General features: G+C 40.9%; 2 protein-coding genes across 4 annotated transcripts in view; both read right to left on the reverse strand.

Annotated features, from left to right (window-relative positions):
* The window catches only part of pdlim2 (PDZ and LIM domain 2 (mystique)), a 30,937-nt gene extending 23,449 nt beyond the window's left edge, over positions 1–7,488 (reverse strand). Inside the window, exons 1-3 of the mRNA XM_079222066.1 lie at positions 7,421–7,488; positions 2,449–2,578; positions 592–743 (exon numbers count right to left, since the gene is read on the reverse strand). Of these exons, the coding sequence (XP_079078192.1) occupies positions 592–743; positions 2,449–2,541 (245 nt within the window). The 5' untranslated portion in view covers positions 2,542–2,578; positions 7,421–7,488. The remainder of the gene's footprint in view (positions 1–591; positions 744–2,448; positions 2,579–7,420) is intronic.
* Positions 7,489–12,007: 4,519 nt separating this feature from the next.
* sorbs3 (sorbin and SH3 domain containing 3) lies at positions 12,008–26,274 on the reverse strand. Of its 3 annotated transcripts, none has more exons than XM_079222562.1 (20): positions 26,148–26,274; positions 25,238–25,426; positions 25,001–25,073; positions 24,295–24,428; positions 24,071–24,134; positions 22,999–23,037; positions 22,827–22,914; positions 21,995–22,103; positions 20,474–20,527; positions 20,207–20,314; positions 19,481–19,536; positions 17,982–18,052; positions 17,345–17,406; positions 17,144–17,190; positions 16,888–17,002; positions 16,650–16,775; positions 15,104–15,649; positions 14,866–14,969; positions 14,656–14,762; positions 12,008–12,926 (listed from the first exon to the last, which is right to left on the reverse strand). In XM_079222562.1, exons 1-20 carry the CDS (start codon positions 26,157–26,159, stop codon positions 12,919–12,921), a joined length of 2,112 nt encoding a protein of 703 aa, XP_079078688.1. In that variant the 5' UTR covers positions 26,160–26,274; the 3' UTR covers positions 12,008–12,918. The 3 variants fall into 3 exon arrangements, with proteins under 3 accessions (XP_079078688.1, XP_079078687.1, XP_079078689.1); XM_079222561.1 differs by having other exon boundaries at positions 12,008–13,613; XM_079222563.1 differs by lacking the exons at positions 20,207–20,314; positions 25,001–25,073; positions 25,238–25,426; positions 26,148–26,274 and having other exon boundaries at positions 12,008–13,613; positions 24,295–24,380.
* Positions 26,275–26,713: the final 439 nt, after the last annotated feature.

Here is a 26,713-nt window from a genome sequence, read left to right on the forward strand (position 1 = left end):
GGCAAGGAGTAATGGTGTTGTTTCTGGCTTGGTGAGAGGCATGAGGTCAGCAGGGAAAAATTCATTTAAATGGACAAGGGACATCCAAGGAGGAAGTATGTGAAAGCACACGTGCGTGAGAGTGTGTGGGTGCCTTTTTTGTGTATGCAGAGAGAAAGGCTGAGAAAGTTTTTGGGAGCAACCGTGACAATAAATGAGAATTGGGAAGGACCTTTAATCAAAATGCCAGCCAACAGCAGTCCTGGCTCAAATGAAAACATTTTAAGTAGCCAACTCCCCATCATCCAAACAAGGTCTTGGCAAATCTCAAAACAGGGTTTATTACGAGGGAAGGAACACTGTGGCTCTCGTACATGCTGGCATTTCCCCTGATTACAATCACTAGTTTTTGTTTGTACAGTGCCCGCATGATGTTAAAAACAATGTAAATAAAGCTGAGGCAACTGTGGTCTTGGTACAAGCACAGAAGATTAGGGATATTCATATGGAGAACAATGCTGCAGAAGGTTGCATGGGACCATATGCATTGCATGTCTGTAAATCCAACATGCACAACCTAAAACCAGCAGGGAAGTTTGTTTTTCAGCTTACCTCTCCACTCCAAGCTGCAGCTGAGTCTTTGAGTTCTTGATCTTGTTCTGGGCCTCCACGTTCAGCATGTCGGCCGTGTTTTCCCCATTGATCTCCAAGATAATGTCACCAGGTTGCAGATCCGCCTGCTCTGCCTTGCTGCCCCCGTTGACCTTTTGAACAGAAGAATGAGCTCAGTTAGGTCGTACTGGCCCCAGGTCCTGTCCTGAACATTACACTTTATGGATGCCATCCATCTGGCGAGTACAGACACATCTGTATATTAGGGCTGTGTGGACAGTTTTTCAGTGAATGACATTCAGCATCAACAAATGAGTAAATGAGAAAAGGTGTTGACCAATTGCCTCACACTCTTTTAATGAACTCTTAAGGCAACGGTCTCTCTACAACTCATAACCTTCACAGCGCATACCGTCCGACGCCACAGCGTTTCACACACACATGGATCGAGGCAGTGCCGGTCCACAGCGGACAGATTCATGACACCCTCGGGGAGAAGTTATTAGTGTGACACTACTTGATGGTTTGACTGGGCCTGACCTTTGCAGCCAGCCTCACCGCATGTCAAAGCCAATGCTATACCGCCACATCAGAGGGAATTCCACACTAATGGGCTGAAACATAACATCCCCACCACTGCTTTCAGCTTGGTTCCTTTGTCCCCAGCACACACACACCCAAACATGCAGGCTTACTAAAACAAAAAAAAGGCAAAATGAGGTGGCTAATGTTGCTAAAGGCTAAACTTCAGACTGCAAATATGAAATTTGCCATACACAGTGTTTGCCTCACAAGTAAAAAACAGAGAGGGGCAATAAAACAAAACAAAAAAAGAGCCAATCAGAGAGGATGAAAGACCCATTCTTACATCCGTTGAGGATATATAATAGTATAGAGGCAGATAGAGTGCCAGTCAACAGGCTGTTTGTCAGTTTAGCCAAGCAAGAGGGCACAGGGGCAATGTCTGTGGGCCCACGCGAGAGGCAATTAAGCGTTGCTGTGGTGACCCACAGTAGTGCGTGCCTTTTCTGATCAGGACACGCCTGGTTTCACATAAACTAAGAGCAGTTGGGGGTTCTTTTCTAGGGACTGTGCCCAAGTGAAACGGAGGCAAGCTATCTTTCAGGCCAACAGGAATAAAAGAGGGCATCCATGGTGTCTCAGTGCCCAAGTGCAAGCCACTTCAGATGGGTCCGTTTCTCAAACCAATTTCAGTGATACAGTTTCTCTCTCTCAGCAAGAATCCCCATCACTTCAGAGAATCCGTTTGATATTTGAGACAAGCAAACATGCTGGTGTTGTTTACTGGTTAGCAGTCACAAAATCTGATTTATGATGAAGTGTTTTTCTCATGAATAAGTTGTCAAGAGGGGGCAAACAATAAATGCTTTTGAAGTAAAAGTCTGTGTGAAGCACTGGTACCCTGCCATGATTCAGCAATAATTTATCTTTTATAGCCTGAGGAGCTACTGGGGAAGTCTCACTGGTAAAAACAGACTGAGGTGGTGATGTCGGACCAGAACGCGAATGTACGAGAGATAGCAAAGAAACACAAACCCACACACTCTCAGACTGCACTCTGGGATCAGGAACCTCACCTCCCACCGCAACTTCCACTGTAATCAGTGGTTTCCTTCTTATGTAATCTACTTCCATTCTATTCTAACGGGTTCAGTAGTCAAGGAAATAGGTACGAAGCAGCCCGCGGACACAAACAAAGACAAGAAAAGAGACGTAGTTAGGAGGAAGTTGACTTTGCATGACATGCCATTGCAAGCAGTGTTTTGACAAAAACAGAGGATATGATTTGATAAAGTGTGAACGGGGTTCAGCAACAGGGCGGCTTTTGACGAGTACCTTTGATACGGTTATGGCCTTCTTGAAGTCCCTTCCTCCAAGTATTCTGAAGCCCCATGGTGAAGGACCGATAATGTTCACCGTCAGCGCCATTTAGTGATCAGGTCAGCAAAAAACTCTTGTCAAAACCCTGAAAAAAAAGAGGGACACAGTAAGCATGAGAGTGAGAGTGTGTAACATGTGGGACATAAATAAGTGCACGTCAAAGTGTTTCTGCTAGCCAGACTTAATATTAGAGCAACAGGTGAAGACGGTGAACATTTGCATGCCGCCTTTCATCTCCAGCCACATTTCACTTACACAGGCCTAAGTCCCCTTGACATGGATTGTACAACCACATCTAACAAGAATTGGAAGAATCTGAAACCAAAGACACATGGCTAACATTGCTAAAGTGCCAGCAACGCCAAAGAGGTTCATTAAATCCAAATGCTCTTTCATGAAACGTGCAAACAAAAAGTCGTGCAAGAGCAAAAGCTGAACGTTTTGTCGTGTTTCACTGTGACCATTGTGTTCAATGTATACAGTTTGTTTACAGTCTTTTAAAACTTGTTTATAAAAATGGGCTAACTTGTCAAACAATGCAGTTATTTTGTAAATCTTTAGGTCCTTCGTGGATATTTCATATTTCTATGGTACGGCTTTGCACGAAAATGTATAAATATTGCTTTCCACAAAGTCTGTTTTGAATTTCTAAAAATGTTAATTAAGTGTTTAAAATCAAAATCATTGGAGATGCCAAAGTATAGTGAAACCTTGTGAGGGGTTTTCAATGTTCTATTCTCTTGGAGAAAGAAACACTTAAGCAGAACAAATCATACTGCATTATCCAGGGGTCTTTTTTTTTAACTTTCCGATATGAGACAAATCCCTTAATCTGATCATTATTTTGGGATCGTCAGCAATATTAATTATTTTAATCCATCACAAAGCTACATAGCAGCATAACAAGACTGACAAGGAATACATCCCCCAGATGGAGCTCTTTAGATTACTGGCGAGGATTGAGCTTTCAAAATATTACATTTGCACAATTGATGATGACAGTGTGTTGCGTGCTACTGTCTGTGCCATATAATTTTTTTCCAGCAGATCTGCAACAATTCATCTGTGTAGAAGTACAAAAATAATTTATGTGAGTAAATACATGCTATGTGCTAAAAGAGAGGCAATCTCAAGGATCATTGGCTATCAAGCTTCATGTTGCTTGATTAACTGCTCAAAACACCTGCATGTGTTCGAGCATTACTGCCAACAAGCTACAGTGTCAACTCTCCTCCTCCCAAGTGTGACATGAATATGATGACGACAAGATACTGAACGGGACAAAACATGACACGAATTTTGGCAATAAATACATTCTCAATAAACCCATAACAGTTAATCATCTGCCTCTGGTTTCAAACCCAGTTACCAAAACTCACTGCTAAGATGTACAGTATCTTCTAGAATATTAATGGGCCCAAACAGGAGCAGAACACACTTTAAGACATTGAAATAGTTATGCTGATGATGCTTTTTCCAGATTGAGGATAAGATGTGATTTAATTGCCAGTTTACTCCGACTGCTCACCGCTGAAGATGAAGCTCGTCTGTTGAAAGACTGCATGCGGAGACACAAGAGCTCTGTGGCGTTAAGTGATGAACACTTACAGGTCCATAAACAGCTCATCAACACCTGCACAATGCACGCATACAGACGCAGCTGCTGTGTCTGAGACTGCATTTATTATAGATGAAGACATTGGTGTTACAAGTAATATATAGGTGCACATGTAGACAGTGACATAAGCTATTTTAAGTATACATTACGCCGCTCTCCCTAAAAAAAAAAAAGGTCTACACCCAAACAATTTAAAATCATATGTTGCTTAACTCACAACTCAAACGAGGCTTGGTGTTGCATCAACCTCTGAAAGTAAATGCAGGACTTACACCTAATAGTTGACTGTTGCTTTCTACAGAGACACAATGCAACGCTGCATTTGTTTTCCTGGCCATAAACACAACTACACTGTAATTTTGACCTTTGGGTAATATATTTATTGTCATCGCCAGTCATTGCTATTATTTTAAAGTTTAGAGAAAAGCATGCACACATTGAGCGAAATAGATAGTCACGTAATTACAGCCTCACCATGTTTTTGTACCTCTGAATACATACTGTATCAGTTAATATTTGATGATCACAATACAAAGTTTACGATACTTGAAAGTTCAGGTTGACCCGAAGCACTGCTTACCAGGCAGAAATATATATTGTGGCCAACATTGGAATGTAAATAATCTCACTCAATGTCTATAAATGAAGTGATAAGTCTGTCAATGATTACAAGGATTTCATAAGTTTCTAAAAAGACATGACGGACCAAAGTAAAAGTGGATCTAGGACAGCAGCCACATTACTGCCCTAAATCCCTCCAAACACATTTCTTCGGCTGCACATTCCACAAGTTTTTGGGACACGCAGTGCCGACCCAGTAAGCCATTAACAGGCTGGGCCTATTAGCAGGGGTACTAGGCTCGCCATCATTAGGGTCTTTTAATTGCGATGGCCTCCAGAAGTAAATAGAGTTGTGATAATGACAGGGAGCAGCCGCACCAAAGTTTCCCAGCTGCTGGGGGTGTCAATTAGGTCCATCAGCTTCTGCAGCTTCTCCTATAGAGCAGCCATTATCAACCAAGCACCCTGCTAAGTCTCAGCGTAAACATCATAAAAGCGCTAGTGGTGGATAATGTAAAAGTGAACGGATGGTGAAAGTATGCGGCAAAGCGGACAAGAAGAAAAACAACACACGGTGGTGGTGAGGATAAGTGGCACACTCATGGGCTGTGCTTAATGGGACACTGATGAGGTTTTAAGACTGAACTGTTGCTCACATAAAACAAAGTGCTGAACATGAAAACTCACCATCACACAAAAGTACTGTTGGGTAGCTGCCAACTCACATAAAAGGTGAATTCTGTTCTGGTGACATCTCGCTGCCTTTGAGGCAACGGCAGTCTGGCAGCACAATACAAAACACACAGAAGAATTCTAGTCATGAAGTCCTTTCTATTGTTCAAGGTCAGCATTAGCCGCACAGCAGGTCGTCAGCGCGAGGAGAATAGAAACTGGTACTAAAAGGTGTTCGAAGTGAAATGCGCTTAACTTCCGACTAACACAATGGACAGGTACACGACTTGCATTCCTACATACCAACAAAGAGCACGGTGTCAAGTTTTACAGACTAGAAGAAGCAGCATCCAAATTTCCTAGACAGGTTTATCCATTGGCTCATACACACACACACACGCAGTTATGGGATTAAATCTGTACACCAAAAATAATGTAGTCTAATATAACACTGTAATATAACAATGTTTTGTAAGATGTGTTTTTTTATAATGTGTAGCTCTGAAACAATTTGTCGATTAATCAATGAATGATCAATCACCAAAAACCTTTGGATGGTCAATTAATCGCTAGTATATTTACACTAAAGCTAAAAAATGTTGAGGATCTACTGCTTTTCTTGGTCTTGTGATGTAAACCAAATATCCAAACCGACAGTTGGTCAGACAAGTAAATATCAACTTAGGCTTTGAATAGGTTTGTTTTTTTCTTCACACACTTCAGGGCCCAACACTTTGTCCACATCATTTTATTATTTAAGGTTATGAGGTAATATAACTCCACAAATTTGTATTTACATGCGATTGCTTTTACCGCATCTAACAAAGTGTTTATAGCAGTGGACACTTCCTCTGAACTGGAGCAGAGGATCATTCTGCCTCAAAGAGCTGCTAAAGCTACTAATGTTGCATCACTGTGCTCATTGTTATGTTGCATATAAAGAACACTTTAGTGTGGCAGAAGATACACAAGACCATATTGAGCTCAGATTCAGTTTCCATAAGGGACGTTTTCACCCTCTCTGGGGGTGGGAATCTAAGCCAGTCATGTATACTCTTTTTGTTAAAGGCCTTTTGGCACGGCCAAATCTAGGAGAGATTTCCCCTACAGGCAAAAGAGATAGCGGAGGTATGAAGGGGAAGAGCAAGCCTATCCAAATGGATTCAAGGCTTATTGCTCCAACATGCAGAGAGCCCCGAGCAACATTTGCAAAAAGCTTTCAACAATACACTTTGGGCTCAGGGTGAAACTTAAATGACTGAAAGAACACCACAGTGTCCTAATTTTTGACATTTAATAAAGATGAATCGGTTTACTATTTACTCTTTGTTTGGGATATTATCGTATCCATGCATTCTACAGTATTGCAGGTATTATTATTTGTCTTTGACTACGAATGAGAAAGGACGCAAGCTATAAGCCTCAGTGTAACTCCCTGGTGGTCAGGGGCAGCTGACCGATGTGCAAGCTTTAATTTAGAATGTTTAAATACCCTAGCATAGCCATAACATGCAGTTATGAGCAGTTTGGGCTGAACGAGCAAAACCTGTTGACACAAGTCTGAAGCTGTAACTTAGTGAATTATAATGACTCACACCTGAGAGTCATTAACCTCGATCAGCATGTCTTCACAACACAGTTATAGCAACCAGTGGTTGACCAGAATTGAAAAGTTTAAAAAAAGAATGCATTAGATGGAAAAAACACACTGTCTACTAAACATGAAGAGTCAAAGGGACCAACCAATATCGCAGTAAACCATTTCCATCACTATGTCTAGCCAATCCTAAGAATTAACACCTCATTCATTCAAAGGAATGTAACATTTGGGAAAGTTGCTACCATATGCATTTAGTGGAAGTCAAATATTCGTGAACTGAAAGGTATTAGATTAACTGTGAATATTGCAGACTAAAGCTCTGTATAATAAAATATTTGGCAGCCAAACCTGACCACCTACATCAACTCTTAACTGTTTATCTTCTCCCTGAACTCTGGGCAGAAATCCCCTGGATTAAATGAACAAGCTCTGTGTCTCCAACATGCCAATAGTGAAATAATAGCTGATGAACATACCAGACGCAGTATATCCAACTGAAAGCTCAGGCTGAGCTTTGATGCGAAGACGCATGCTCAGATGATCCACTGTGGCGGAGGGAGAATATTCCTGATATGAATCACACTTGTCAAAGCTCTAGCTGGTGGCCAAACGTCAGTGTGAACTTTCCACAGCTCTCGTCAGTGATGCAGTTGGATGTTGACTCTACTCTGTGTGTCACGCACTACACTGACAGGTCCATACCTACCTGGACACACACACACCCAGTGACTTTAAAAAGGAAAGGAATTCAATAGCAAGCCTCTCCCTGGACTGAGCAGAGTGAAATAACATTCTGGGCATTCTCAAATCACACCCATTTGGTCAGACATAGCTGCAGTCGCTAGGGAGATGAGAAAATAGACAACAAATAATGTCTAGTAGGGTGTTGGTTATCAAGTTTCTGTACAGTCATATCTAGAGTGATAGCTAATAGTACATGTGTCATCAAAGTAATTACACACTCAGCCATACCTGTCACTTTTCTGGGTTACTCCCTTTTCAGTTTTAAGGGTGCACGCTCCAATAGAGTTTCATGCTTCAACATATTCTTAAAATGTTACATAATCGACAAGGCAAGGCAAGGACACTGGTGGTGGCTTCACTCATCTCCCTCTGCATCGTCATCATCTGGAGATCAAGTTACTACTGTTCACACTCAACAGGCTCTACCCTCTGCTGCTTGGCAATCAGACCAGTTCACCACATCCTCTGCATTCACAAATAGGCCCTCCTCACAAAAGACACACCAACCACCACTTTGTTCATTACTTGCACGCTGTTAAAATACATTGTTGCAACGGTGCACCACAGTGCATTCAGAAGCATGCTACATACTTTGCAAGAAACATCCTCAGCCCCAAAAAACATTTGTGTCCCACCAAGTTTGATGTAATGTGAAAGAAGAAAACAGTAGAATATCCTGCGATGCCTCTGCTAAAGCTGAAAACCACTGATTTAACACTTTCATCATTCAGACTTAACAAATGATACCAACTTCCTGCATAACTGTAAACATGTTCATCGTCGAGGAAAGCTGCCTGTTATAGCCTGTGAACTAAAGTGAAAACACAACACGTTCCTTACTTCAGTTAAAACCTCAATGCAGTTGTAAAACAAACAAATTATTTCCTTGAGTTAGAAGGTAACAAGTTTTCCCTGTTTTCTTGAAAAGTCACCACTTTGCTCTATCCAAAATTACAGTGGTCCGTTTTGGGTTCCTGGATGGTTTTAAAGCCTATCGGAGTAACAGCACAGTTTACTTTTACTATTACAAAAAAAAAAGCAGCAAAGCCACCAGGAAACTAAGTGAGAGTGGTTAGGTAGAGCAGTGATTGTCAACCAGTGTGTCGTGACAGATCGTCAGGTGTGCCATGAGAAAATTTCCAATTTCACTTAATTGGTCAAAAAAAATATTATTTAGCTGCCGCAAATAATTTTCCATTGTTGAGCGTCTGAGCCTGCAATATAGTGGCTGGCCTAGTAATTTCCTATAGAACAGGTCTGCACCTTGTTCTGCTATTAAACAAACTAAACGGCCGTATGTTATTGATCGTACACGACAGCTTGTAATTTCTGGGTCGCGTCTACAACTCTTTCCGCCCCGATGCGATGCACACAGGAGAGCACACAGTGGACAGAGAGAGCGGCGAAAAATATGTCGCGTGCTTTTCACAATGGGACTTGCTGCTTTAAGCTATCACTATTTTAAGCTATGAGCTCTCATGTTTAAAGCCCAACAGTTAAGGTGTTTGTAGGTCAAGACAAACATTCAACAGGCTGCAGCCTGGCGCTCCATCAATGACGTTTCTGAGGCTCTGGAAATATTCTTCCAAAAGCCCGAAAAACACACTCAAGTGACAAAGCCTGCTCACTTTGTGGTCATCATTAAAATAAATGAACACTATGTTTCCTTTAAGTCGGTATTTATCAAACTGGGGCGTATTACAGGTGGGGCGCAAGAGGAAATGCTGATTTTACCGTACGCCGTTAATAGGTCACATGCGCATGTACGACTCGCCGATTCTTGTCATTTCGCCAAAAGCCGATCGTTATGAGATCTCCCTCCGTGAGGTTGTCTTTTCTGCTGTTGCGTCGCTCAACATGGAGCATGAATTGAGAACGGCTGTATCAAATCTATCTCGTTTTAAAAAGAGTTGTAGAGGAAAGCAGCTCACTGCTAACTATTAATGATACAACGTTATGCTCACACATCTGCACTCATTCTGTTTTGCAAAAAAATAGCTTGTTTTCCACAATAAGCTATTTAGTTGTAACTAAATATTAGTTATTTTTTGCACGGATATAACTTTATTTTAATTTTTCTAACAAAGTGATAACACATTTGTTTTTGTCTGATGGAGCAATCTGGTTTAATTGAAAGTGATTTCAATGTTCTATTATTTATAAAAGCACAGATGGAGTCACTAGTACTGTGAAGTATTACTTTGTAGTACTGTGAGGTGCCACGATGAAGTATGTCCGTCAGTCGCTCCCCCCCTAAAGCTGTAAACCTAGGGGAAACACTGAATACTGTGACATTCTGTAACTTTTTGGGTTGTTGGTGTGCCGCGGGATTTTTTTATTGTAGAAAATGTGCCGCGGCTCAAAAAAGGTTGAAAAACACTGAGGTAGAGCATGCATTATAATGGGGAAGGTACACAAACATCAGTTGGTGGGGGTTTGGAAAAGTGAGGTTTCAATGGGAATGTTCTGGAGTATACATGAACTCTGTGAAACACCTCAAAGTGCTTTTCCACCTGCTCAACTCGCAAGCAAGACCCATTTGTTTGTGAGCATTTGATTTAGTGAACTGGAGGAACAGTCGTGTCTCGGCACTTTCCAGGAAAGAGAAACCAGTGTTGAACTGTAACTACCGTAGACCTGGACAATTTAAAGTTATCAGAGGTCCACTTCAGTAGAGAGAGATAGCTGGTTCACCAGTTTAACTAATGTGACATAAATACTGACTTTAAGATTCGTCCAGCCCCTCCCCCCAAATCCCAGGGACTGCTTAATAACCTTCTCTGCTCTCCTGAATACAGATGCATTAACAGGGTGAAAGGTCTCCAGAAGAAGGTGGAAACCTGCATTGCGTGTGAACGTAAGTTTTCTTGTCAGTTAGACTGACTTTTAATTTCCACATATGTCACACATCGTTAGCCGAAAACAGCTCACATGCGAGTGCTGCACACGTTAACTGCGCATATTTGGCATCAATCATAATGTAGGGCTTCATTGCATTATCTGCGGTCGCAACACTTTTTGTGAACAGTCTCTCGGGTTGAATGACTTCAATAAAGCTATAATAAAAATCACAATAACTGCCATAAAACATATCACATTAGTTAACAGAAATCGATGCTTTGCACATCAAAAGTGTGAAAAGGACAATCTTCTGCGCACCTCCCAAAAAAGCGTTTAACTCACTTGAGTTTTGATTAATTGAGCTGCAGCACACATCAACTCCAGTTTTTGATTCAGCTAAGAGGTTTTAAGGACGATGAGACATTCAATAACGCCATGTTTACTTACCAAGGTGAGTGTAGTGATTTCAGGTGCCCTCTTTTCCACCTGTTAAGTCTTAGCGCGCTCCTCGACGATACACCGAGCACACACCCAGCAGGCAGCACTGGTACGAGTACAACTCTGGCTGAAACAACAACCACCGCGTCCAAAATTCAAGCGAACAAAGCAGAAAACAGCGTTTTTTTAGAACTGGAGCGGTGATGAAGCGCTGATAGTCCCTTGTCTTCGTCTCTCTGCTGGTGTCTCAGATGCGTTAAGGTGGTGGCTCGTAAGAACACCACCTGTGGCTGCGCGCGCAGTGGAATCAGTAGGAAGAGCTCAGAGTGCCATGTGCTATTACCAAAATAAAAGGTTTGACACGGGCAGCAAAACTGGGCGTGTCGCATCAGAGAGGCGGTATGAAAGGAGGGTGCAGCAGTGATAATTGAGCCATTTATTCTGAAAACACTCTCGGGCTGCGTTTTGTATCTGCGCGCGCCACCTGCTGACGGCGCGAAGCTAAGCAGCATGTGCTCCAACTAGAGCAATTAACTAGTGACGTAGGTCACCTTTCTGTCCTTCTGGCTTGTTAAATTAAGTTAACCATCTTCACTTGGTGTCACAGGTGTAAGTAGCTCGCTGATTAGATGGTGAGACTTAATAACTGATCTATATCAAATAAATATAGGTGATTGTACTGAAGCATAAAACAGACACAGAACTACTTCTACTTCATTTGTCAATAATTATTTCCTTTAATATCAATTCCCTTTGTTTTTTATCTTTTCTTAAATTTGTATCTTTCCTCAAGATTGTAAATTGTATGTCTTTAAACTCATTATGATCTCATATTCTTATCACAAGCGTAGCCCCACTTAAAATCAACATAGGAATTTCACAATGAAAGCCATTTATTAAATCGAATAAGCTACACGAAAGAGATTAATAATGAATCTCTTTTTATCACATTTCTTAGATCATACCCACAACGGGTGTAACACAGACTAACCATCCATGATAACTGTGATCAACACTGTACAGTGCATGCCCTTGTCTTTATGTAGAGGAGAAGGAAGATGCTGCCACTGAATGTAATTTGATTCTGGAGCTATCCTGAAGCTGTGACTGACATTCTCTCAGTCGTCCCTGCTTGTCAGTGTCATATTTGCCTAAAGTGTTGAATTATATATGACAAGCATTTTATAAAATTAACACAAGCTACTTTCAGTATCACTCACTGTAATGTTTAATGAAAAAATTACGTACCATACATATGCGATACATTGTTTTATAAGCAAATATATATTATACTTTAAATTTGATAAAAGGTTACAGTCTGTACAATCATGAATATTCATATGAAATTGCAAAATTACCTCATAATAAGGATGTCTAATTACATCACACTTGTCAAAAGTTGCACTGGTCCAAACATAAGTGATTTTAGAAATATGGTCAAAGGGAGAATGTTAATCATATAACATTGTATAAGCAGAAATAAAATGAGCTGGGAATGTTAAATGGGTATTTGAGAAAAAGAAATATTATGAAAGGTCAGATTTGGCACATATAGCTTTACTTCAAATACTTCCAAAGATCATTCAACCATTTGCTTTAGAGTCAAAGTCCATTTTTACCTTTAGAGTTATTCAACGCAGCTAATCTACAATTTACAGAGGTTCGACATTCAATTTCAGAGCAAAGCAACTTCTCTTACAGCACATGACACAATCAATCTCATTACTTTAACAATTTGCATTCCACTCACTGGCTTGAGCGAGATCTAAAAAAAAAGCCAAATATTCTTTAATGAAAAACTTGCTTGTGAGAACAGTACACACATTTAGTGTATTCTTCTACATAGCCTCGTAAAAGGCTGTACACTTCTCTTGACATGTCCGAGCCCTTACTGTCCTTTACTTTCAGCACATATGTTCATGTGGTTTCCTCAAACTTGTCCATGGTATTTTCAGAGATCTGAAAGAAAATCTGAGTAAGATATTTGAAGGAAACAATCAATCGCAATGCCGGAAAAATGTGCCATCCGAATTTATTAATTCTCAGCAGTGGTTTGTGATGGCACTGTGGGGACACAAAAGCTGAATGCAGCGGCATACTGTATCAGGACCTCAGGAGGAACAGCACTGTGCACTGGGAAGGAATGCAAATTTCCTGCAGCTGCAAATAGTTGTGGAACAAAAAAGTCCATTCTTTGCATCTGAAACAGTATCATCAGCATTCATTTTTTTTCCTCTCAAATGGTGTGTGTGAAAAAACTCTCCAAGACTCAGTGGAACTGGAACACACACACACACACACACACACACACACACACACACACACACACACACACACACACACACACATGCACTCATGCACTCATGCAGGGAGGTGAGGTGAGAAACCACTCATTGTCCCTGCCTTCACCTCTGTTCTGGGAAATGGAGTGAACATGCAGGTCTGACTAGGTTTGGGAGTGTGGTAGGTGTAATGGGATGAAGAAATGCTGGAGTGTCAAAGAGGGATCTGTGGGAGAGAGCTGAGTGGGTTGGTTGGGCTCGTATGAGTCCAGGTGGATGTGGGCAAGCAGGCAGTGAGGAGATCAAAAAGGTGCCACGTAATTCCCAGGAAAAGTCCCAAAAGCACGAGTCCGTTCTGACGTACCTACAAAGAACAGAGCACACATTGTGGTCACACAACATGAACAAACAAATGTATGCATTTATTCTCAAACAAACAAAAATGCACAGTTTACTTTTTTTGTATTGTGTCAATTACATCTGCAATGTTTCATGATGTCCACTAGAGGGAGAACTTGTTTTGATATTGGTCACAATATTACTCAAAATAAATTTAAATCAAGGCTAACTTTTCTGTTTTATTAAATAATTTCTTACACTGCATTATAACTTATATTTATACCTGTCTTATTCCATTTGTTTTTATTTTCTATTCTCTTGCCTCTTTATAAATATAATATAATTATATGTCTTTTTTTGCACTTTTGGTGTTCTATGTAAATATCTGAGAATTGCCTTAATGCTGAAATGTGCTAAATAAATAAGCTTGCCTTGCCAAAGAAGTCATGTCATTTAAAAAAATTCTTAAGAAATTTTAGGATTTGATTGATTTGATTGATGTCTACAGTGTCTATCTGTCTAACATAGTAAAATCCCAATATTCCCAAATCTTGATTGATTCCCTGTTGAGGTATCAGAAGCTCCATCACAGACTTAACAATTACAATTCAAAACTACTTTTCTTAACTGATACCCCATTGATGTTCATCCTACAGAGAGGTAACAAATTAAAGACTAAAACGATGCAGATGCTTCATACAGGTGAGAAAGGCCCCCTAAATGTTTTTTATAAGTATTAAAAATATGTCAATCACCTAATCTTAATACAACAACAACAACATCACCTATCATAGATTTTGGAGTGACTTGTTAGCCAGTGCCCTTCAATAACACCAGACTAAAGATTATATTTTAGGATACTGATGTTCAATCTCTCCAGCAGAAGCGTGAAAGCTGTTCTGGAAGCTCAAAGTGGCACAAAATCAAGACAGATTTTTTTTCTCCTCTTCAATTCATCACCGATCTTAAAATAAGATCCTGCTTCACTATGCTGTTTCCATAGGAATTATATTGAGGGAGTGGTTTATTTAGTAAGTGATTTAGAAATGAATTACATTATTCCTTACCTACAAACCAGCCATCATCGCATTTCTCCATCACTCTTACAACATCTCCTTCTCTGAGCTCCAACTCATCTGAATTTTGTGGTTTGTAGTTGTAAACAGCTTTATATCTACAATAGAGATAAATACAAAAATTGGGAAAAAAGCAAATGTTATAGACCACAAATTCACCAAAGCTGCAAAATATGTGGACAAATAGAAATGGAGACGTACGGTTGGCGTTGCACCACTGTTGAATCTGGGTTGTTTGGTACTTGTGTTTGAGGCAGGGAGTTACCGGGTGGAATAAATCGAGCAGCCTGGTTTGGGATCGCACCCTGGAAAAAAATAGAAACCTCACATCAGGAATTATGAAATAAGGAATGCTAAACAACAGTCCTATAAACATTAATAGTGACACCACGGGTGTGGACATGCAGTGACTCTCTCAGGGAGTGCAGTGAAAGCAGACCTGTGAGGGGTCAGTGTATCTGGGAGACGTGTTGGCTGTGGAAGCTCCTGCTCTGTGTACAGACGACGATGACTGAGTGGAAGGTGAAGCAGCTCTACCCACGGAGCTATGGTTAGCGGAGTGTGTCCCAGTCCAGTGGCTGTTCTGGTTGCTGAGTGAAGCATTTTTGGAGGGCCACCGATTGGCCATTTCATTGGCTACAGGTGACTGGGTGGGTGAGCGCGACTGTGAAACTGGGCTACCATAAGGTACAGGTGAAGACGGCTTCAGTGGGGAGTGCTCAGGTTTGGGGCTGAGGGACGTGGGGGTGAAAGGGGACATTGGTGACCGCGGGCAGGGTGAGTGGAGCGGACGCCCTGGACTCTGAGGTGCAGGGGAGCCAGGAGACATGGGGCCTGATGAGAAGTCATCAGTAGAGAATTTGGTGCGGGGCATCTTGTTGACCTGGACATAACTGGCCGGGAAGATGCCGCTCCGGCTGGTCCCCGAGATCCTCCCCTCTAACCACTTTTCGTCAACACGCCTGGTTATATTGATCATCTCACCCTAAAGGAAATAACAGAATTTAGAAAAGTTAGATATTACACAGAGAATAACTGTCACGGTTCAGCGCCACACTTTTCTTTAAGTTATTTTCATCCTGTCTTCCTGTCTGTGTACTAACTGTCCTGTCATTTCAGATCCTGCTGCACGCCCCCTTCATCAGTCACTCCCTCCTCGTCAGCCCTCATTCCTTGCACCTGGCCCATCCCTGTCTCACCTGTAGCACATCCCCTCATTAGTCTTCACTACTTAGGTCCCCTCACTTGCACTTGTCCCCTGCCAGATTGTCTTGTGTTTTTGAACCTAGCGCTCCCTGTGTGTTACCTGTTCAGTAAAATACTTATATTCTTTATCTCTGTCTTCCGGAGTCGTGCTTTTGGGTCCTTCCGTAATCGGACCGTTACAATAACACATTATCCAATGACATTTAAATACTTAAGTGTTTGTATATTGCCTATGCAATTCTAGCATGACTGTAATATATACTAAAAACACATCTTTTTCGACTACACCTTGAATAAGGAAAGTAACACCGTAGTAGCACTTTAGTAGCACTTAAATGGCACTTAATGATAGCACTTTGTAGTTTAACTTTATTGAAGAAATTGTACTTTCTTGATTCTTGTTGTTCTGAGTTTGTACTCATAGTTGAATTGCACTTATTGTAAGTCGCTTTGGATAAAAGCGTCAGCTAAATGAAATGTAATTTAATGTGATATGCAAACCTTGTAACTGCAGCCCAGTGCAACCACAAATCTAATTTTGACATGTTTTCACATGTTGTGCAGATTAAACAAACATATACAATCTTGATCATTGAGCTTTAGCTAACCAGCTACTGGTAGCTTCCCATTTATCATACAGACATTGGGAGAAGTATCAATCTTCCCATTTAACTACTATTAACATTTTCAAATCCATTGATTTACAAATGCATGTGGTTCAATACAAATGTGAAGAGAAAGCTCCTTGATCGCTGTTACAGCAGCACTGCAATACTTACTTTCCGAAAAGAAAGTTCAACAGGTAGGTCAGCGTTGAAGTTAAACAGAGCCACAGCTTCCCCGTAGTCCAACACCTGCAGGGTGAGGGACTTAATAGGCTTCGGCTTCTCTGTAGGAAGCAGAATCTATCGAAAACGAGGGAAAGAGTTTTGAGCCAGTAATCACGGGGTTTAGATAACCAGCACAAAGCAACAGTGCAGAGCAACAGCATCAAATGAAGAACATGTAGAAATTCACCTCCACATAAGATGTAGGGAAAATGCCAGCTCTTCCGTGATGCTCTCCTTCAAACCAGTTGGCATCTACCTGCCTGTGGATGTAAACAATGTCGCCTTTCTGCAGCATGAGCTCCCTGAATAAAGGAATAAGAGGATTATTTCAAATGTGCATCAGATAATCTAGACTCCAGATTTGACAGCTTTAAATCTGGTGCTGGTGCTATAGCTCAAATAGAAATGGCCTATCTATCATTTCAGCTCATACTGTAACTCACTTGGGTGACTGAGCCTGGAAACTGAACTTGGCTCGCGCCGCTTTCATCTGGAAAAACCAACAAATCATACAGCGTTTAGGTAAGATGTGTATAGATGCACGAAAAATCTGAATTAACTGAGATCACAAAATAATATGCCATAACAAAATTAATTTTAACATTTCAAGCCTTTAAGAAAACAAGACAATCATAGAAACATACCTTTTTCTCTTCTTTCTTAGGTGGGAGCTCCATGGTGTCATTTGCAGGGGAAAGACGTTCTACTGTAAGTAGAGTAACAGCGATGTGAGTGGAGTCTAAAACAGGCAACTCTTTTGTTCAGCAAATGTTTGTTTTTGGAAGTGTTGCTCTGTAAAAGCAATCACGGCCTTAACAGCTACATACATTTAAACCGGATCTTGGAAATGTTGAGGCTGGCTCCATTCTGGACTAATTTCCAGGAAAAACAATAGGATTAAGCTAATCTTTAATCAGGTCTTCCGAGTTCCACTTCCTATTTTTGTGGGCTTCCTCTCCAACCATCTACAGCACCGTCTAATTCTGTAGGAAAAAACTACAAAAGCTTTCCGTGTTCACATCAGCTTCATCTAAAATGCAAAATACCGGAGCAGAAGACAACAGTGGAAATGAAAGAGAATCATGAAACCTTCAATTAGATTACTGAAAGCCTACATCAAATATACGCTGCTTGATCAAATGCGTGGCTCGCACACTGAAAGTGCACATGTCTTTTGTTGGGTTCAAGGGGGTTCAAGGAAGGGCAGAACAATAATATACTATACATGTCTTAAAATTAATCTGTGTTTCACAGCCAAAAGAGAAGAAACTACATTTTTACCATATGTGGGAGTAGAGGTCAGTGATGTGCCAACAGAGTGATGGACAGGCTGCCTTGCTCCTGATGAATTGCTGAAAAAGTGAAAGTAAAATGTTATGCTTATGTTACAGTCCTGTGTCTCCCAAACAAGGGACAAACACATACTGACATACACACAGTTCAATTGTGCTAGAGGCTAGTGTGTGTGTGTGTGTGTGTGTGTGTGTGTGTGTGTGTGTGTGTGTGTGTGTGTGTGTGTGTGTGTGTGTGTGTGTGTGTGTGTGCAGATTCACTGTACAACACATCTACTTTCAGCTGCTGGTTTTTATAAACTTGGCCGAGATAAGACAAATAATGAGACAGCTAGAAGGCCATGCAGATGATACTGTGTGACTCATGTTGTCAGCTGGTTTAGGTCTTTACGACCCCGAAAACCTGAGAAGTATCATGAGTCTAGTTTTTCTGGGTTAAGAATTAATCCAAAATCCAAAGCTTGCTGCCTGGCCTCCTCTGAACTCATTTGCATATTTTCAGACTGTTTTTTTGTATTCCAGTACTTGCAGCTGGACTCACATACAACTTGTCTATAACAGGAAAACTGACGATTTCGCGCTCCTGTTTGGTTTAATTTCACATGTCCTTAGCAACAGGCTCTTTAGTAAAAAAAAAATCCTTATCCCACCAAGCCAGAAAAGGTCAAACCATGAACTCAACTTCGCAAACAACAGCGAGAATCCTGCTGGAGAGCATTACGCACATGGGGAGAAATGTGGAATGCTGCCTGCTGTTTGTTAAAAAACTTGTTAAACTTCAACAGCTTCCGAACAGAATCCAGCACAGAGAGTCACCTGATCAACTAACAAAACAGATACCCTGCAAAGTATTAATGGTCTTGCTGTCCAATCACAGTGCTGGCTTTCTTAAAACAGCAGGAAGCAATGGCCAGTTACTCCCACCTGATGAAGCAATGTCAGGGTGGATTAAGAGGCCGGGTGTTGAGCTCAGAGGAGGTCTGTTATGTGGCGATTGTGTCAGGCCTCTTGTCTAACCTGTGCCTCTATTATACAATCCATATATTGAAAATAACACCACTATTTCATATATTTAGTTAACATTAAAACTGATTTCTTGACATACAGTATAATCTCACTGAACTACACTTGAACACTTGTTAGTGAACAAATTGCATCACTGACATTAACATGGACATAGCTTTGTACAAAAGTAAGTAAAAGGCAAAAAAAGCCAAGCAACAGTATTCCTCGTCAGTATTAAAAGCTCTAAATATAAACTTTAAACAGTCTTATTGGTATGTGTTAGAACAACTGTACACGTCAAGTAAAATCTATATTTGAGTAAAATTGACTATTGTCATGTAATACAACATAGGTACAAGTTATCATGTAAAATAACCCTTTTAGTGGTGTCTATTGTAGAAAACGTCATATCAGATGATAAAAATTTATTTTTTTAATAATTTTTAACAATCATATTCCACATTGCATTCCTAAGTAACTGACCTGTAGTATGTAGTCTCAGTCTTTGGAGCAGTTACCGGATCCCCACCTCTGGCCTCCTGAAAGCAGAGTGAACATTAAACACAGTTTGTTCCCTGCAGCCTACTGTATCTCTGAGCTCAGAGGAAATCTCCCAACAACTCAGACAAAGTAGTGGTGCTGACCACTCCCAAAGGAGCAAGAAATCCCCTGGGTCCTATCCTCCACGGCCTAAAAACAACACCATTCCTGATCTGTCTGAGCTACCAGGGATTTCAGTCAAATCACAACCTATGAAGCAAATTGAATCACAGAAGAATCAGGAACCAGCTCAAGAATCACAATCTTTTTTCGGCAGGGTCACATACAAGTTGCTTGGGGATTGCAAAGGGAAAGTTCTTCACAACATGATTCAAAGATTATGATTGAAAGTACATTTTTGCAAAAGTGAATTTTTTTTGGCAGCCAAATTTGCATTTGGGTGGGGGGCAATTTGCAGGCAGGCGATTAACATAGCAGATCAATCCAAGAGCAAGGCAGGCAGGCGATTCCAGGGCTGTCATCCAGGTCACAGAGGGCAAACAATAGACGTGGCTAGCACTAGCAAGCTAGCAAGCAGTGAGGGCCTCACTGAGACTCACAGCCTTCATTGAGAGTGGGGGAGTAAAGGTGAGGGTGGGTGAGAGTTCTGCTAGGTCGGGGGGGAGGAGAGATGCTTTAGCAGAGAGAGACAGGAGGGGGGCTCAGTACCTCACCCCGGCCTCGATGCTGCTTCTTCTGGGAAAGTCTCCTCTCCAGGCCTTGGATCTCCGAATCCAGCTCAGCCTCAAACCGACTCAGCTCAGAGACTAGACTGGCCTGAGCCCGAGCAATGATGGAGTTGGAATGGCAAAATTAAAACACTAATACAGTGTACTAAAACAACGTTTGGAGCTAATGGTGTCCCTTGTAAATGATTTCTAAGACGAAACCTCGATAGAGTGATTCAGAAATTCAAATTCTGTGAAAGCAGCTAACCTCAATTGATGGGCACTTTGCGGTTTCAGGTTGTTTCTTCGGAGATACGTGAACCTAAAGACAGAAAAAGAAAGTGACAACATTAAACAGAAGTCTCACCACCTAGTAGTTTAATCCAGCCATGCTGCCACCATTCCCCTTCTGTTTAGAAATTAAGAGGGATTTGGGACCAACTGAACAGTCTACCGCACAAAGATTTTGACCAAATAGCAAATCTGACAGCAATATTACTGTTTCTATAGAGGGTTAGGAGACATCTATTTTTATTTGGTAATTTCTAATGCAGTGGATGGAGCTTTTGAGGACAGATAGAGAAGCAATTGAAAGTAGCCAATTATTAAATTAAACTAAAAAAAAATAAAAATGCAGGGAGTCAGGCTAGATTTCAAGATGCCAGCAGGGATGTAAGGAAACACCCATTTATTTATTTCACATTATAATAAACTTGATTTCACCACCTGGCCGATACCACATTCACCCTCTCTTTACAAAGACTTAACACCGAGGGAGCAGCTGATTTTATCAAACATTACTTTAAAAGGCTCTGCTGGCGAGAACCATGGACCCTCGTCTCCAATTTCTTTCTTTTTTTGTAAAAACCTTGGCCTAATGTACTCATGTGAACGCCAAGGCCTTTCCCTCAGCTGGGAGTCATCCTCACTACAACTACAGACTGTAATGTCACTGTGAAGAGGGAACAACACCTGATATGGTCTGGGCGCTGGTTTTCTAAATGCTGCCCAGAGGATAGAACGTAGGCTGCTGTCATAAAGAGGAAATGAAATAAGTCTCCATGCTGTGAGCCATTATACACCACAAGAGGTTAATGCCATAATTCGGATCACAAGACACCTCAGCTCCCGTAGGGGAGTGGACACAAAGAATCCTTTTCTTCACAAGTGCAGACACAAGGCACAATATGGACCAGATCTGGGACATTGTTGCAATAGCCATTAAAAAAGTAGAGAGAAAAAACCTTGAAACACTCTATAACTCACCAGGGGTGTTTGAACACAGTGACACATGCAATCGGCTGCACACTCAATTACAGCAGCTGGACAGTAGAGAATACACAAGACAATAAATAACAACCCCAGACTTAAATAAATATGAGTCAGAGTGTCACCAGCTAGTAAATCACAGACTTCCTGCACAATACCTGATAAGTTCAACATAGTCTTTTCTTGCCTGAAATGTAGAATGAATGAATGTTGGATCATCTGAGTAAGGGAAGAAGTGAGCAAATCTGGTGGCAAGCAGCTGGCAAACTGAACTGACCACACTCACAAATTACCTCGCGTGAGAAGAGGAAATGTGAGGATTATAAACTTAATCCTGAAAGAAAAGTTGCCCATCCTCAAACCTATTCTTGATCCTCCACACCAAGAAAACAGTGCAAGACCACACACATACAGTGATTAGAGACAACAACAGTGCTGGAGAAATCTAGAAGTTAAAGAATCATTGTTTCTGCTCGTGTGATATTACAGCCTATTTGTAAACTATGTGTGAGGTTGTTACCTGGCTGTGGATTTCTGAGGTGCTGCTCTTCCCAGGCTCAAAGTCGAATATGCTCCTCGGTTTAGGGGTCTGCTTTCCCGGCTGTGATACCTTATCTACATCCTCGCTCCTGAAACATAACACCCCGACACACACACCATGGACAGCAGCTAAATCATGGCTTCATTGTAAGTGCGAGTAACAACAAATCCAAACTTGTCTGTCCCACACGTTTTCCCTCCCCTGTTCTTGGCCTTTTTGATTGGTATTCCCATAAGACGCCACCTGCAATGCTTATCTGGTGTGAGAAATAGCTTCATATTGGTTTAAATAGCCTGCTAGTACTAGTAAAAGAAAACATCAGTATACCGTTAAATCTCCTCTCTTGCTATACATTTAAAACATTGTATCAAAAGGTGAATTTGCACATGGATTTATTTAATTTCTTGTCTCTTTCAAACATGTTTGATGCATGAAAAGGGAACTTTTGCATATCACACTTAGCTGTCTGGTCTAATCTTTACGTATGTGATATTAGTTTATATGCGCTTTTAGTTAAAACCATATCTTTAAGTGTGCATATTATATCTAATCGTTAAGATGTACTGTGAAAAGGAAGGCTATTTTAATCTTTTACCAGTCTTTGTGCCAAGATCTGCTAACTGGCTGCTGGCCATGACTACATATTTAAAGTATAGAGAGTGTTAACAATCTTCTCATCTGTCTCTTTGCAAGAAAGCGATTAAGCGCATTTCCTAAATGTTGTACTATTCCTCTAAGTGTGACTCCCGCCTTTGTGTCTTCCTGTGTCCAGTGACCCCGAAACTGTAACATCAAACCAGTATAAACTCACCAGTCTGGTAGAGCTCCATGAGGCGTCAGTCTGAAGAGGTTCTTGTCTGCTTCATTACTTTCCTCTGTGCCGGCAGATAATTGGATGCCTGCAGATCAGCAGATCAGTCTTAAGTAAAAAGTGATTCTGTAACTGAACAGGGTGACAATTTGAACTTGGTGGATTCACTTACGTTCAGATGACCACCGCTCCGAATCCTCCAGATCTGAATCTGGTAAATGACAACAGAGACTTTTTTTTAGATTAACAACACTGAAGTTGTTTGATTTAATTATCAGAGAACTTTTACACTGTGACATTTTTCATTTTACTTAAGTAAAGCTTTTAAAATATTCATAAGAATGTCTCACTATAAGACAAATCCAGCCATATTGTAGTACAATAGTAAAAGAGCATGGAAAACATAATAATTATATTTTGGTTTATTTTTCTATATAAACTAACATTAGTTTATATAGAAAAATCACTCTTCCCCCTAACATCCTCATTCTGGACTTAATTACAGAATTCAATACTGCTCTTAAAACATCACGTCGACTACAATAACTCCATCTTATTTTTATAGATTTCAACTCATCGTGCGGCTATGCTTTGTTGCCTGTTATGTGCATAGTGTTTACTTTTATTACAGATCTTATATGATGTGGCATGAAAGGTGCTATCAAATAAAAATGGATCATTATTATTATTATTATTATTGCTAATAGTACTAATATTATTATCAAATGGAGAAATCCTGTATTTGCTCTACCAAAGCTCATCTGAAGCACCTCAGTGAGTTGTATGCTAACTTTTTAGCAGTACTCCTCGGTGCTTTGAAATCTAATATTGTTTTAAGAACACAAATCACTTGCAGACAGCTGAAAATATTCCTCTAAAACAAACCTGACCCAAAGCAATCCACTAAAACCACCTCAGTGCAACAATATTGACGTTAACCACACAAATAACACGGAATGTGCTTCTATTGAGCAACACGCAACACATGAACAGCGATTTAGGAGGGGCTGAGGTAAGAGGCTGGATTATTGTCAGAGTTAATAAGCAGAGATGACATAAGACTTTCGGGCTCTTTCATCATGTCTTATTTTGCCCCTGCAATGATCTGTTTGCTGGATCACCTCTGCACTGTCAGATAGGAATTCACTCTGGTATTGTGTTTGTGAGAAGAGGAGGAGGAGGAGGAGGAGGAGGAGGAGGAGGAGGAGGAGGAGGAGGAAGAGGAGGAGGAGGAGCGTCCTTACCCTCTGGCTTCTTGTGAATCTGTCTGAACATGCTCTTGTACCAGTCTCTGGGCTTGTTCACACTCTGGTATATGAAAAGAGGTGAGGGTGCAGAGGTTAAACAAATCTGGTGAATCAGACTCAGACAAATACCATTGGATTTAGCAGGAACTCAAAATGTTGATATAAATTAATATAACTTAATGCTAGTTTATCAAACAGTACATTCTGTGTCTTTGTCTTACTGATCTGGAGGCAATGGGCATCCCAGTTTCATCCACAGGGCCAATTCCTGAGAACTTGATGAGCCTCTCCTCCCTGGTGGGAGTCCAGCTGCGTGGTAAAGTGGCAGCGTTCTGGACACCGTTGGACAGTCCACCTGGGTCACAATCACAACAATGTGATTTCAGACGTTGTGGTGAAGTATACAGCCATTGAACTGGTACTAAACCCTCCCACATCACATGAAACCAGTCCAAAGTATCGTGTACCACTTTACACATCATTTCAGCTGCATTCATCTTTCACTCCTCGACTGTTTCAAATTCAGCTTCCTTCATTGGTTGCTCGTCAACTAATATTTCAACTGCATTCATTCATGCATTCATTCTCTTTGAACACCATTTTTAACTCCTTTCAAGGCTTCCACTTCCACATTTGAACTGATACTACAATTTCTAAGGCGTTACATTTAAATTAACACATTTTAATTTGATTCAACCTTGGTACAGATTTGAATGTTCACTTCTACTTCATCTACAACTTTAAAATAGCTAAACAGGTTAATTTCAGCAGTGAGCACACATACATTTTGATCAGTTAATTTAGACTTACATATATGTGTACTTCCTAAAAACTTGATATGTTTAGCAAGACACTTGTGTTATGCACAGAGTTAAAACATAATAATAATAATAATAATAATAATAATAATAATAATAATAACCATACCATGCAACTGTGATGGGCCATAATAAGATCCAAAGCTGAGAGTTGTTGGTCCACTTCCATTCACGTCTGACAACTTTAGAAGGACAGAATTATATCCGTATATTAGTAATACAACCACTCGGTGTCATGTAACTGACCAGTGCAACAGTGGTTTCAAAACGAAGGCTGAACATGCAGTCTGTAATACATCCACAGGGAGGAGCTCACTGTGCAAACAATGGAAATTACTGTGCATACCTTATACTCTCCAAGTGGCAATCCTGCGGAGTGAAAAGGGCTCAGAGGAGGCGTAGGGAGTCCAGGGGAGATGACCACCTCATGGGTCAGCTCTGGAGACGTTAGGATTTGCTGACCTGAGGAAACTCCAGGCTCCCCGGAGAAGATAACCTGGGAACCATTTGGATCGCCAACCACTTCCACACATTGCTAAACATGAAGGAAATGATACATGTCGATGAACAGACACAACGTGTGAACTTTGCTCCTCTCATGTGCTCTCCTTGTTGGCCCTGGGTAAACACTGCTCTCTACGGGAAGTCATGTGAACTTATTAGCGGCCCTCCAGAGAATAACTGTCCTCAGTGGGGGAGCCGCTGATGAGAAGGCCCCTAATTTATTTAAAGCAGGACCAGTGGGAAGTGGTGTTCCACCCACTTCATCATCTCTCTTGCCACAATTTCAGAAAGGCCTCATTCAAAGTGCAGAGTGGGGCACTGAAACAGGAGAGGACCATTATGAGCCCATTAACTCCCTATTCACCAGGCCTCCCTATTCTCCAGCCAAGGGGTGGAGCCGGGGCCACAGAGGTTGGGAAGGGGCCGTTGATGTCAACTTCAAAGTCCTGCAGGGCTACCGGTGGTCTTGTGGTCTCCGTAGTGATCTTTTTTACATCCCTTGTCCGTGATGGCTAGTCCAGCACTTCTATTGGAACGCTGTGCATTTGAAGCAGGTGCTTTGGTTCTCCCTGTGTGGATGCTCGGGGTCATAGGACCCATTAGCCCATGTGCTATCTGCACCAAAAGCATGATGTGGTGAAACTCGTCTGTCTCCTGGATTTTGTGGGTTTAATGTACTTATTCAATGCAATGTTATTTGTTAAACTGTTGGAAAAGTCAACATTTTGCATAATTACAAAAAATGGCTTTACCTGCGACTGCATGTGATCTGTTATGGTCCTTGTGTGACAGATGTAAAAATTCTTGTGTCCAGCATCAAAAGTACCTGCAAAGACATGCAAAATGTAAACCGTTATATAGTACACTTATATATTCTAAAGGTGTTGCAATATTTGTATCAAAACAAAAAGCTATGTTTAAAAAAAAGGGAGATTGAATAGCACCTTCAGATCAAGATGATGTTTTTGCTCGAACAAACTTTTCAGATGTCCAATACAATTGGCTGCTTTTATCAAATGTGCAGTCGGGTATAAATAACTTTCTCTTCATGTGTGTTGTATTATCAGTTAATGGTTGCTCTACCGTGAGAATTATTTTGGGAAATATTGGAAATGTTATATTTGTTACACACTGTTAAATTAATTACAGATGTGTGCAAAAACAATAGTGTTGCTTTATCAAGATTGAAACACTATAAAACAGCTTGAGTCTTATATTCTCACAGCTGTCCCCAAATTGCTATCCAAATGTTGCGAAATCTTCAATGTTGCACAGAAATGCATGACATCATATTTTTCCAACAGAGCCTTCAAAGCAG

This window comes from Taurulus bubalis (genome assembly GCF_910589615.1).
Source record: "Taurulus bubalis genome assembly, chromosome: 8".
NCBI classification, from domain to species: Eukaryota; Metazoa; Chordata; class Actinopteri; order Perciformes; family Cottidae; genus Taurulus; species Taurulus bubalis.

What these genes read in the sequence shown, in the direction of transcription:
- sorbs3 (XM_079222561.1), bottom strand. An exon ending in CAAAGTGCCCATCAATTGAG is followed by an intron (nt 20,315 to 20,473) that starts GTTAGCTGCTTT and finishes GCTCGGGCTCAG; the next exon opens with GCCAGTCTAGTCTCTGAGCT. An exon ending in GACCTCTACTCCCACATATG is followed by an intron (nt 17,407 to 17,981) that starts GTAAAAATGTAG and finishes CTCTACTTACAG; the next exon opens with TAGAACGTCTTTCCCCTGCA.